Source organism: Tiliqua scincoides, chromosome 5, assembly GCF_035046505.1.
Source record: "Tiliqua scincoides isolate rTilSci1 chromosome 5, rTilSci1.hap2, whole genome shotgun sequence".
Classification (NCBI taxonomy): Eukaryota; Metazoa; Chordata; class Lepidosauria; order Squamata; family Scincidae; genus Tiliqua; species Tiliqua scincoides.
Window position 1 is genome coordinate 80491263 of NC_089825.1, and position 12850 is coordinate 80504112.

At 43.8% G+C, this 12850-nt stretch overlaps 1 protein-coding gene across 1 annotated transcript in view; it reads left to right on the forward strand.

Annotated features, from left to right (window-relative positions):
• ACLY (ATP citrate lyase) overlaps positions 1-12850 on the forward strand; it is a 58249-nt gene that overhangs the window by 6523 nt on the left and 38876 nt on the right. The window contains exon 2 of the mRNA XM_066626847.1: positions 8574-8738. Within this exon, the coding sequence (XP_066482944.1) occupies positions 8580-8738 (159 nt within the window). The 5' untranslated portion in view covers positions 8574-8579. The remainder of the gene's footprint in view (positions 1-8573; positions 8739-12850) is intronic.

Here is a 12850-nt window from a genome sequence, read left to right on the forward strand (position 1 = left end):
CAGAGCGTCTGGTTGCGCATCCAAATAGGATCTTGGGTGTGGTCCATGTACTTCCCTTGCCCTTGTTCTGATGGCCTGTGGAAATAGTAATGGGGCTGGACCCAAAGCAGAAGTGGGGCGGGGGCAAAATAGGAGTTGCAAAAAGCCTGAAATTCTAAGGCTTTCATTTTATGCTTTAACCATCCATTAGGAAGTAGGCTTGATTTAGTTGTGTGAAAAATCTACTCTTTCTACAACTCTTGATGTTCTTTGTATTTCAATTTTTACTTTTTTCTTGCATGTTCTAGATCCGTAATTCATACATGAAAGTAGGCATGCAAGTAACTGCTCACCTGGTTACTTGTGGTGGTATGAATGCCTCCAAGTTGCCAGGCAAGAAATATTTTGTAAACTAGAAGAGGGGACTCTTAGGGTGGCAACATGCCGCAAGTTGCCACTTGCCATGGGCTAGCATTAAATCTTTTTTCCAGGCTTACAAATTTGTGGACATTTCCCAGGGTATGTAAAACCTACAGTGGCTAGTACCGCATGTTGCCAACATCTTACCTGCATGATACAGTTTGCAATAGGACAGTTTGTGGAGGGACCATGTATGTCTGCCATGGTCCCTGCCACTGAGGGCCATGGCCTGGTTTGTGTTAGGAACTAGTCAGGGCCCTTGTGCTTGTTGCTACACACAGATGATGAATGCCCCTGAAGAATATGTTGATGAGAAGACTGATAATGCCTCACAAACCATCTATTAGAAAACAGTGGCCAAGCTGGCCCTCTCCCTATTGAGGTGTCCCAGTAAAGATTACAATAGGGAAGTTGTTGCAATGTGGATTTGAAAACTTTTCTATCCTATACGAGCAACACTAGTTTGAGAAATCCTAAAGAAGATTCATCTAGCCCAGGGCTGTCTAAGTTTTAACAACCTGGGGGGAGGGGGGTGCACACAAACCTGGCATCACGCAGCCCCTGTGAGCAGACGTGGAAGTAATTAGCAATGATGTGGTGTTGCCACTGCCAATTACCTCTGAATTCTGAGCATCCACAGTTACTTGGCAGGTTTGGATGGCAGGAGGCAGAGGCGATGGTGAGTGCATGCGGGCTTTTTGATCTCCCTGCTTTGCTGTTCTGGCTTCTTCTCTGAAGAAGAAACTAGAATGGCATGGCAGGGAGATTGAAAAGCTGCAGAAGTGGGAGGAGGCAGTGGGTTGGTGGCTGTGGCAGGGCTTTTTGAGGGCTTCCTAAAAGGCTCTTGTTGGCCACATGTGGCCTGCAAGCCTTGTGTTAGACCATCCTGATTTAGCCCAATGTTGCCTACTTCAGATTGGCAATGGCTCTCCAGGATTTCAGGTGAGAGTCTCCTTTCCTTCCCTGCCCTATCCTGATGCAGGGGGTTGAACCTTCTGTATACAAAAGTGCATGCTTCATTACTAAGCCACAGACCATTCCTGCACAGAGGCTTCCTGACTAGAACTGATGGGAGGTTCATTCAGCAAAGGACATTGCATCCATAAAATGCCTTCATTTTGCAATCTTCAGTTTAAAGATTGTCAGATCACCACAACACCTAGCAGCCAGTGAAATTGAGCAATGTATTATGAAATTGTCATCCTTTTTTCTTCTTTTTTTCCTTGAACTGCAGTCCTGTCTCCTGGTGTGTATCTTGTATGTCTGAGCACTAAAGTGTTCCCCATACAGTATGGGAGAGGGTTCTGAGCCCTGACTTTTAAGATGTCCTAGTATTTTTTGTTTTGTACTGCTAGGTACAAAATTAAATAGCTCAAATGACAGGGTGCAGTTGACTGTTTCAGTCTCTATTTAGAAAGTGGTGGTGGCATAATATAGGGAGGAGGCATTGTGGCAGACCTTCCTCCCATGCAGTTGACCCAAATTTCGAAATTACTTAGTCACAGCAGCTGATAAGGTTGTATTGATGTATTAGACCATGAATTTATAAAACAGTGTTGTAAGAGAACTGCTAGTGACATGTCAGAAATTGAACCACGTGAGTGTCGGTTCAACGATCTCCGACACTCTTTCTCTCGATACTGAGCTAAACAAACGCATTGGTAAAGCAGCTAACACGTTTTCCAGACTCACAAAGAGTCTGGTCCAACAAGAAGCTGACAGAACATACCAAGATCCAGGTCTACAGAGCTTGCGTCCTGAGTACACTTCTGTACTGCAGCGAGTCATGGACTCTCCGCTCACAACAGGAGAGGAAACTGAACGCTTTCCACATGCGCTGCCTCCGGCGCATTCTCGGCATCACCTGGCAGGACAAAGTTCCTAACACAGTCCTGGAACGTGCTGGAATCCCTAGCATGTATGCACTGCTGAAACAGACGCCTGCGTTGGCTCGGTCATGTTGTGAGAATGGATGATGGCTGGATCCCAAAGGATTTCCTCTATGGAGAACTCGTGCAAGGAAAGCGCCCTACAGGTAGACCATAGCTGCGATACAAGGACATCTGCAAGAGGGAACTGAAGGCCTTAGGAGTGGACCTCAACAAGTGGGAAACCCTGGCCTCTGAGCGGTCTGCTTGGAGGCAGGCTGTGCAGCATGGCCTTTCCCAGTTTGAAAAGACACTTTGCCAGCAGTCTGAGGCAAAGAGGCAAAGAAGGAAGGCCCATAGCCAGGGAGACAGACCAGGGACAGACTGCACTTGCTCCTGGTGTGGAAGGGATTGTCACTCCCGGATTGGCCTTTTCAGCCACACTAGACGCTGTGCCAGAACCACCTTTCAGAGCGCGATACCATAGTCTTTCGAGACTGAAGGTTGCCAATACAATATACAAAGTGACATGTCAGAAATTAATTGCAGTCTTCTGTAAATCCAGTGTACCCACCCACAGTTGAGAAGGTGGCCCCTCTGCGTAATTATCTAAGCTTCTCTGACAGTGGGCAGTTTTCTATTTCATTCTCTTAAGCTTTTTGTCTACAACTGAAGTGTGCCATCAATTTTAAATCAGAACCAAGTGTGTGTGACATGACTATTGGAAGTTTTGGAAACGTGGTGTTGGTCTAACTATTCTAGGAAAATGTTTTGAGCTACAGAGTTGTTTACCAGAAGGACGAGATTCTAAAGAGAATTTTGATCAGTCTATGGCAGAGTATTTTGTAACTAACGTTGAGCATCTTCACAGAAAAGGAAGCCTGCCATAATAAACAGCATCACCTTGCTTATTTTGTCTACTTCCTTATTTTGATATTTTCCAGGATGTACGTGACCTCTGCAAACAAGACTTCTGAGTTCTTATGCATGTTTGAAGACTTGCTCTGCAGTTTTGGGTTGGCACAATTGTTGCCTCGCTTTTCCTTTCTATTCCCCCTCCCCAGTTAATTCCACAAGGCAAAGTTTGCCATGCCTTTAGCATGAGTGTGAAAAGCAGAAATTTGGTGGAGGAAGCCTTTCCCAACTTGAAATGCTGAGAAATTCCTTTTTAACTTCTTCATGGCATGCTGCTGTTAAAGTGTAAATGCCCTGCCAGCTAAAGGTGGCACCCCTAGGTTTGAGAGAGTATCATAAAACTATTTATCCTGTCTCTTTTCCAAGTGGCATGTATGCATGAATTCTCCCCCCCCCCCCCCCAAAAAAAATATTTGATTGTTTCTCTTGGGTTTATTTAACAACAATATAAGACCAGCTTGGGGAAAAATCTTAAAAGGATACATTTGCTGTTTTGTGTATATGTATGTTTCTTTTGCCCTGGTATCTTTGGGGTATGCTTTTGTTAATGTTGTAGAAGAGAGTGCTTGATTTCCCTGAGGCTTTTGTGGAGGGGGGGATTTATTGAGAGTACAACTGTGGTTTTTAGCAGACAATTCAGTGTGTTAACTTTAAAGTCTTTGGGGAAGAAAAGCTCTGTTTAAGGAAGGGAAGGATAATGGAACCTTTCAGGGTGTCCTGGTTTTTCAGATTAGTTGCAGCTTCACTCCTATGGAGGTGGCCTAGGGAATGCAATTTGAATTTTTTAACTTTTTGAATGCTTGTTGTGTGCTCTCACCCTCTCTTGGGTATCTTGATTTTTGTCCATTTGCTGGTAGGGCCTCCTGGAGCAACCCTCAAAGGGCAAGGAAGCAGGGCTGCAGACAGATATTTTCTGCTATCCTCTGTGAATTAAAAGTGCTGTGTCTATCTCAGAATGCCAGATGCAAGGGAAGGCACCAGGACACATGTTGTGTCTTGTTTTTGTGTGCTCCCTGGAGCATCTGGTGAGCTGCTGTGAGATACAGGAAGATGGGCCTTTGGCCTGATCCAGCAGGGCTCTCCTTATGTTCTCTTGCCTATAGGTAACACCAGAGGAAGCAAGTGTACCACAGACAAATAGTATGCCCTAGTAGTTCCCCTACCCATCCACGTTTCTTAATTGTACAGTGAAATCCTAATTGTGCTAACCTGAAAGTTTGCTAGCTCCGTCAAAAAATAAGATCTAAATTCAGAAAAATAATTTTTGGGATGGGACTGTTGTGAAATATACCATTTATTTTTCATCCAGGAATCTAACATGGGAGAAAGTGTTGTCATTCTTCTTCTTTCTTCTGTGCTTCCCAATGTTTTCGTCTTTCTCTCACTCATGCACCTTATGTCTGGTTGTACGTATTAGCATAACAATAGAACATTAAATGATCCAGAGTTCATCAGGAAATCCTGATTTTTTTCCCCCATGTCTGTCATTCCTGTACTTTATTCCCTTTCAAAACTGTGTCTGTGCCCTGAGTGGCTAATGGGGAGATCAAAAGGCTTTCTCTGCATTTTTTCTAAAAAACATTTTGTATGCTTTCTGCCAAGGAAGGGTCACCCCGGTCACATAACTATGCAGTTGACAGCCTCAGGATGGAGTTCACTCACTCTGTCTGAGTGTGTTGGTGCAGAGTCATCAGTCTGAAGGAGTGTGTTCTGTTTTCTTTGACAATAAATTAACTTTGCCTAGCAAGCTGATGCTTTGATTATCAATGTTTCCTAGGTATCTGATGGCTGAGGCAGAGTTTACACTGATGTTCCACCCGGTTCATTTTTAGACTATGAAAGAGTGAGAATTTCCACCCATAGTGGGGAGGCGGCTCATTATGCTTCTGTGTGAGTCACTGTTCTGAGTCTTTTTATTGGAGGAGCACTGACTCGCAACAACCTCCCCTCAAGGGAGTACTGTAATTGTACTGCCTCTCTGCATCAAGATTAGATCAGTGCCAGAAAATTACCTCCCCCAGTGAAGGCTGATTGGTAAGAGGCATTAAGGTTGAAGTACTAAATCTTGCAGATATGCAGCAGTCTGGGTCCTTGGGGCTCATGGAAGTCTTGAAATATTTTAGTTAATGTCTCGCAGCACAACTAGAAGTTCTTGGTACGTGTGTGCCAGGGAGTGCTTAGATGATTGCTTTTTCCTTATGTTGCAAATCTACAAAATTACAATTTTTTTGTTTTTGCAAAGCACAATAGGAGTGAGAAAGGAAAAACCTGACCACCTACTGGTTTCCCCCCCCCCTTCTGCATCCTGCAGATCTGGCTGTTAGATGGAGGCTCTTCAATTAGCACACTCTTCAGCCTGATTGCTTTATGCTTAATTACATCCTTATTATTCTCCTGCTGCCCTGTGATGTCTTGCAAGATTGAAAATGGGAAGGAGAAAACTTCTGGTGTTTGGTTGGTTGGTTTTTTATTTGTTCATTGAAGAGCAGATTTAAACAGAATCTTGGTGGAAAGCTTGAATGGCCTTGGGCAAGTTGTCCAGAATATTGAAAATACCTTTGTAGATTTAGGCTTGGACCTCAAGAGGAAATATTCTGCACCTGAAAAATTCATAGTAGGCACCTCTACAACTGCTTCAGTCTTAGTATTTTTATTTGTAAAAATTGAATACTCTTCAGTCCTCTTCTGAATGTAAATCATGGGAGGATATGCATGATGTGCTCATTTAGCCTGGTTAGTGTCTTAACTGGCGGTGGCCTTGGGCAAGAGATATTTTCAGTCTCTGCTACCTGAGACTTTTATTGGGGGTTGAACCTGAGACCCTTTCCAAATCAAGCCTGTGTCCTACCACTAAGCTACGGTAGCTCACTTGCTCATACATTGTATACTGTACATGAAAAATCTGGAAAAATATTGTCCATTGGTAGTGTCAAGGTTGCATGTGGCTTCCTTGTAGGGTGCATCAATTCATGTGTTCCTCCCAATGTATTTGTCATAGTTGTTTTCAGATGGGGCTGGGGGAGAATTCATTACTTTCCTTTCCCTATGTTTATTGTGGGAAAATTAGTATCTTTTTTTACGGCCCATTCACAATTCATGAGGACTCTCTGTGGAAGCTGTGAATCTTCAAAACATATTTTGCAAAGTGTGGGTATTTGGAAATCTGAAACTTATTTCCTCAAAATGAAGAAACCCGTTGCCTCAAAATCTTCCATTAACTAAAATGTATATGCTGTAATATGGTCTTGTAGAACAAGTCAAGCTGGGCGTGTAAGATTGTTTAACAGCATCTGGTTTGCTGTAAATGAATGGCCTGCACAGAATTGCTAATGGACTAAGGAGATTTGGATTCTTTCATTGGAGTGAAAGTGGTCCCCTAGACAGAGGCTTGTTCTGATGTCAGTAACACAGCGTCAATCATTTGGAGATCAGAAGCGAAGTTTCAATACTTTTTTGCGAAGTTAATTTCTTCCTGTAATGAATTGGCATTTAGCTGGGTGACTGAAACTAATACTAAAATTTCTTATCTGGAAACTCAAAATATTATGCCAGCCTGCATTTTGGGGGATGTTTGGTGTCTTGAAAGTCAAATCAATTTATTTTGCTTTTCAGAATTCTTAAAGAACTTCTTGTCATTAGAAGTCAGTGACTTATTTGGGCATTGTATGCCTCCTCTCCACCTCCTCAAAGGTCGTCTTAGACGCAAGTTGAATTGCCAAAAGCTGAAATTCACCCCAGGATCTGAAAATTCACTTGGAATTTTTGAAATTTAAATATGCAATTAAACAAGGACAGGTTTTTTTTTCTGTCTTGGATGGCAGAGATGACCATCTTTATATGACACAGGGCACAATCCTAACCAATTTTCCAGCAGTGACATAGCTGTGCCAGTGTGGTGTGCACTGCATTCTGTAATGGGGAGGCACTCGAGGAGGCTTCAAGGTAAGGACATGTTTATTACCTTACCCTGGGACTGCATTACAGCTAGGTCAGTGCTGGAAAGTTGGTTAGGATTGCGCCCATAGTGTTTCAAGAGTTGGTTATCAAAGATGGGCTGAGCTCAGCCTTGCATGCTCTGTTTTGTTTTACTAGACTGCCTGTGGACTATTGATGTATGGTTTTTAAGTTACAAAGAGTGCATATTCACAATCTCTGTTGACAAATGGTGAAATTAATCTTATGCGACAGGATTCTGAGTTATGCAGTCTTGGCTTAAAACCATAAGGGCCACATTACATGCTGTGGTGTGTGGATGTGTTTTTGTTGTTGTTGTTTTTTCTAAAAGCAACTGGGGGGAATGAAAGAGGCTGTTTACTTATGCATTTTGCATGGGGGTTCCAGACAGGCAGTTTGCCATTCTGACAACGACCAGACCTAGACCTGTTGAGCATCAGCAAAAAGGCTGTATCCTATGGCCTTCAGACCATATCCTGAGTCCCTTTTGAGATAAGGCTGCAGAACATGAAGGTCTACCTCCCCTGCTACATTTCTTGAGGCAAGACTTCCCTCATCACCCACTTGGAGCAACTATTAACCGGAGAGGGGGGAATGTACAGAGCTAATACCTGGGCCTGCGTGTTTTTCTCACTGTGACTATTGTCAGTTCAGGGGTGAGACACTGGGAAATTTTCAAAGGGTGCAATGGCTAATGCCTTTCTTTTTCTCTCCATTTGTGGCCCTAAACTCATATTGTGCCCAACCCTGTTGCTACTTTTAGGAAAACAAAAGAAATTGCTGAAAGATCTAATCGCATACCTTGTCTGGAATGTATACAAGTTTGGCTCTAACAAGTTCCCTGCTGGTTCAGATCAAGGTCTAACAACAAAGAGACATAAGGTTGATGTTGCCCACCCCCTGCAACAGAAATTGTTTGGTGATCCACTAATGGATCAAGGACTTGTTTAGCATCAGCACTACTTCTGGGACTTCACAGGTACTTCTGGGTCCAGTTTATTCTGTATCAGAATGTCACTTTTTGGCTGGAGTTCTCAGAACTGCTGCTGAAACTTCTAAGGGCTAGTTAACATGCTCAGAAACAGTATGTAGTATAATCTTTCTGGAATTAAACCACTGCCAAACTTGCATGAAGAAGGGTGTCCAACCTAACCTGTCTTAGTTTTATCTATTTAAAGTGATATTTTGCACATGTGAACATTCGTGCATGCTGTCTTCTGTTGAATTTAAATGGTATAATCCCCCAGAAAGATGCTACCATGTGATTTTTTTTTTTAAAATAAATTACCCCTGGAGATGTTGGAATGTTTGAATGGTAGAAACCTTTCCAGCGAGAGTTCAATTCATAAAACTGTCTTAAAGTAGAAAACTTAAAATCACTGGGTAGAGGAGGGAACCTTATGATATCTTCAGTATGTACTTTCAAATTTGCTTTAGGTAACCATGTCAGCCAAAGCCATTTCTGAACAGACCGGGAAGGAGTTCTTGTACAAGTACATCTGCACTTCCTCAGCCATCCAGAATCGCTTCAAATATGCCAGAGTAACAGCTAATACCGACTGGGACCGGCTAATCCAGGATCATCCCTGGCTCTTAACTGAGGTGAGCAGAACAAGCTGCAGCTACTCTTTCTCTCTTCCCCCCTCTTTGCCCTTGAAACCTGTAACAGGAAGAACTCTTCAGGAACTGAACGAAACACTTTGGATGTGTAAGAACTCCCAGGCTTGAGGCAGGTTCATTTGTTTGAAGGTTGTGATACATATAGGATTGAGTACCTTTCAGAGGTGGAAAAACTTAAATTGGGAGCCCACTGTGTATTGCTGAGAGTGGAGACATTGGCTTCCCTAAATCAGCTGAGTTTTTTGCCACTGGGTCAGAAGATTCTGATCCCATTTGTGGCAGTAGCTAGCATGTATGTTTGTTTTAGTCCCAAATCTGATGTTAATGGTAGGGCTGGCTCCAACTTTGAGGGTTTCCTTGGCAAACTATCTTCTCTGGGTCCCCTTGTACATGAAGTCTGGGTGCCTGGTGGTGATGGCAGCAGTGGAACTCTATTGCTGTCTTCTCATCCCATTCCGCAAATGGGAGCACCCTCCCCCAAGTGCCTCTGTGATGACATGGATCCCCTGCGTGATGGTGCCATTGCAGACCGGATAATTGGAAGGAGGCCATGATGTGGACCAACTCTGTCACATGAAGATGGGCAGTGGCAGAACAGGTGCTGGGGGGGGGGTCAACAGTGGGCCTTAGGTTCCAGTCCCTAATGTCAGCCTTGTATAGTGTTTCAGTAAAAGGTTCAGTCTTGGGTCTTCTGTATGTAAAAGGTAACATTTATAGGGCATCTATGGGATCAATTTTCTTTTAATATGTTTTCTTTCAAATGGGTCTGTTTGTTTCCTGAGAGGTTTTGGGATCCTCTTGTTCTCCCCCCAAAAAATTTCTTAGCTGAACAAGTTGAATTATAAGTGCAAGACACCCTGTCCCCAATTCCTCTCTGTGCCTCTCTCATCTGGCTGCCATCCAGTTGTTTAATCACATTTAGCTGAACACAGACTTGCTACACAGTTCCATTTTTCTTGCTGATAGACGAGAGCTGTATTGGTAGCTAATTAAATATATGGCACTTAGTTACATGAGTCAGTTTCTGGCGTGTATTGGCAAGGAGAATATTGGACTCTGTGAGCTTTGCCAGAAGACAGCAAGGGCTCTGAGGATTCTTAGTGCGAACATTTATTCTTAAATGAATTACGGGGAAAAACATATTTCAAATTCCTTAACATGCCAGTAAAATTTGTTTAGGGTTGCAAATGACAGCTACTTAGGGCTGGGTACTAAAAGGCCACTATAGTACATCAGCTCTCTAAGAGACTCTGGTTCCACAGAGGTGTATTCTGAACTACCACAAACGCACTGGGTGGCCTTGGGCAAGTCACTCCCACTTGTCCTCAAATACCCAGTTATAGTACTGACTCTTCTTATAGGGTTGTTTATAAGGACAACATCAAGATAATACACATGAAATACTTGCACATTTGGAAATTGCTGTATAAATGTTTAGCAACAGTAGTATTGTTAAATAATAGTAATGATTCATTTCTAGCATGTAGAATTGCTTCCAGCTGATTGGGCAGGATAGCAGTACAGGTTTCAGTAGGGAGGGGCAAAAATTAATTACAGAGGTTTGTGTGTGGGCTAGTAGTTTTTTTAATAGGTTACTGACCATTGTGGACTTGTTGGTGAGGCTGAATTAGGGCTGCCCTAAATTTTAAAAAGGGTCAAGTTAGCCTAAGCATTGTGCCAATAATACCAGTAAAAATTAGACTAATTAGGTGTTGATATATTTGATGCCTCCCTCCACCCTTATCCAAATTTGATTTGTAGTAGTGATTGTGTTAGCATGTCTCAGAGCTATATGGGACTTAGGGGTGAAATCTACTTCAGCCATCCCATCCCCATCTTTTATTTCTAAGAGTCTAATTGGATGTGTGTGCATTTGGATTTTTTAGAAGTGATTCAACCTTGGGACCACAGCAGAGAGAAGGAGATTAACCTCCCCCCTTCTCTTACTGAAGTTCCAACCAGGATCGTACCATTCTGGTTGTGTTTTCTGAAATAAGAGGCACTTCTATGTTTAAGCATTGTTCCAAAATGCAAGGCAATGCATGTCTAGTTAGGGTCAAACGCTGGAGGGAAAACTGCGTGCTTTAAAAAGAATGGTTTGAAGTCTATGGAGACGTACAAAATACCTCCGTAAGCAGTGGGTGGTATTGACTTGGGTCACCATGGAAAGTGTTTGTTAGTTGTAAGAAAACTATTGATTACTGGTTCTCTAGGCCAGGGGTTTCCAGAAGGTGTGTCACGGGCACACTCTTAGGGCTGCCATGGGATGCTCCCAATGGTCCCTCCTACCTGTTTTCCCAGGTGCTTGGATCTCACAATATCCAAAATGGCAGCACCCAAATATCACAAGATTCAGATGTCACCTTCTTGGATCTCACAAGATTTAAGCACTACCATCTTGGATCTTGTAAGATCCAAGATAGTGAAGAAGAGGCGGCTGCGGGGGTGTTGTGACCCTGGTAAGTTTGGGAACCACTGCTCTAGGTCAAATGACCAGGACCAATTGGAAGGAGTAGTAAAAGGTTGTGCCCATTTTGATTGGTTAAACTTTCTGATACAGTATTAAGAACATAAGAACAGCCCCACTGAATCAGGCCAAAGGCCCATCTAGTCCAGCTTCCTGTATCTCACAGTGGCCCACCAAATGCCCCAGGGAGCACACAAGACAACAGGCACAACCTGCATCCTGGTGCCCTTCCTTGCTTCTGGCAACCAGAGGCAGCCTGCCTCTAAAACCAAGAGCTTATACGTACCTACTATGACTTGTAACCCATAATGAACTTTTCCTCCAGAAATTTGTCCAATCCCCTCTTAAAGGCATCCAAGCAAGATGCCATCACTACATCCTGTGGCAAGGTGTTCCACAAACTAATTACACGCTGGGTGAAGAAATATTTGCTTCTGTCTGTCCTCACTCTCCCAACACTCAACTTTCGTGGTCCCCTGGTTCTGGTGTTATGTGAGAAGGAAAACAGCGTCTCTCTATCCCCTCTGTCCATCCCCTGCATGATTTTGTATGTCTTAATCATGTCCCCCCTCAGGCGTCTCTATCCTGAAGAGGCCCAAACGTTGTAGCCTTTCCTTGTAGGGAAGGTGCCCCCATCAATTTGTATAACGGCATTACATTATTAGCTGTCTTACTATCAATGTCTTTCCTAATGATCCCAAACATGGAATTAGCTCTCTTCACTGCCACCACACATTGGGTCGACACTTTCATCTAGCTGTTCACAAGCACCCTGTCAAGGGTTCATCCCCGGGACTGCTAGATAATTTACTGGCTGAATAGTAGCAGGCCTGAAGCCTTGACCAGACATAGCCAGCACAGCACCCTGGGAACTGAAGGTGATGTAACATGGGGTGATGTACACCAGGTGACTGCTACCTGAGTGTGTGTGAGTGTGTGTGTGGCAGCACATGCCAAGTCAGCATGACTAAGCAGTATTTCCCTCATGCTGATTGGCTGTCACTAGTATAAGTTCCTGCAGGGGCCAGCAAAGGTGTGGGAGATGCAGAGTGGATTTTGTGCCAAAGGCTACGTCAGTGAGATCAGTGATTCGTGTACCATTTGTACAGTTTGGACTGTTGCTCTTATAAATATCTTGTGCATAGTAAAGAGGCGTTTGGTGGAGGACTTCTGCCTTGTATCGTCTTTGTCGCTGGGAGTGTGCGCGCTCCGACCTTGAGAGATAGGCAAGCCGAGCCAGTAGCCAGGCAGCCAGCTTTGTGAACGTCGTCCGCACTCCAGCAGCTCGCAACAGGTTATGGGCCTGCTTGGGCAACACACCCCAAGCTCCCTTTCCTGATCTGTCTCAGGATAGGTCCCAGGACAGATCCTTGGGGCACTCCATCTCTCTCCATTGTGAAAATTGCCCATTGACACCCACCCTCTGCTTCCTGGACCTCAACCAGTTCCTAATCCAGGAGAGGACCTGCCCACTAATTCCCTGACTGTGGAGTTTTCTCAGCAGCCTTTGGTGAGGGACCGTGTCAAATGCCTTCTAAAAGTCTAGATATATAATATCCACAGGTTCTCCTGCAGCCACATGCCTGTTGACCTTTACAAAGGATTCTAAAAGGTTTGTGAGGCAAGA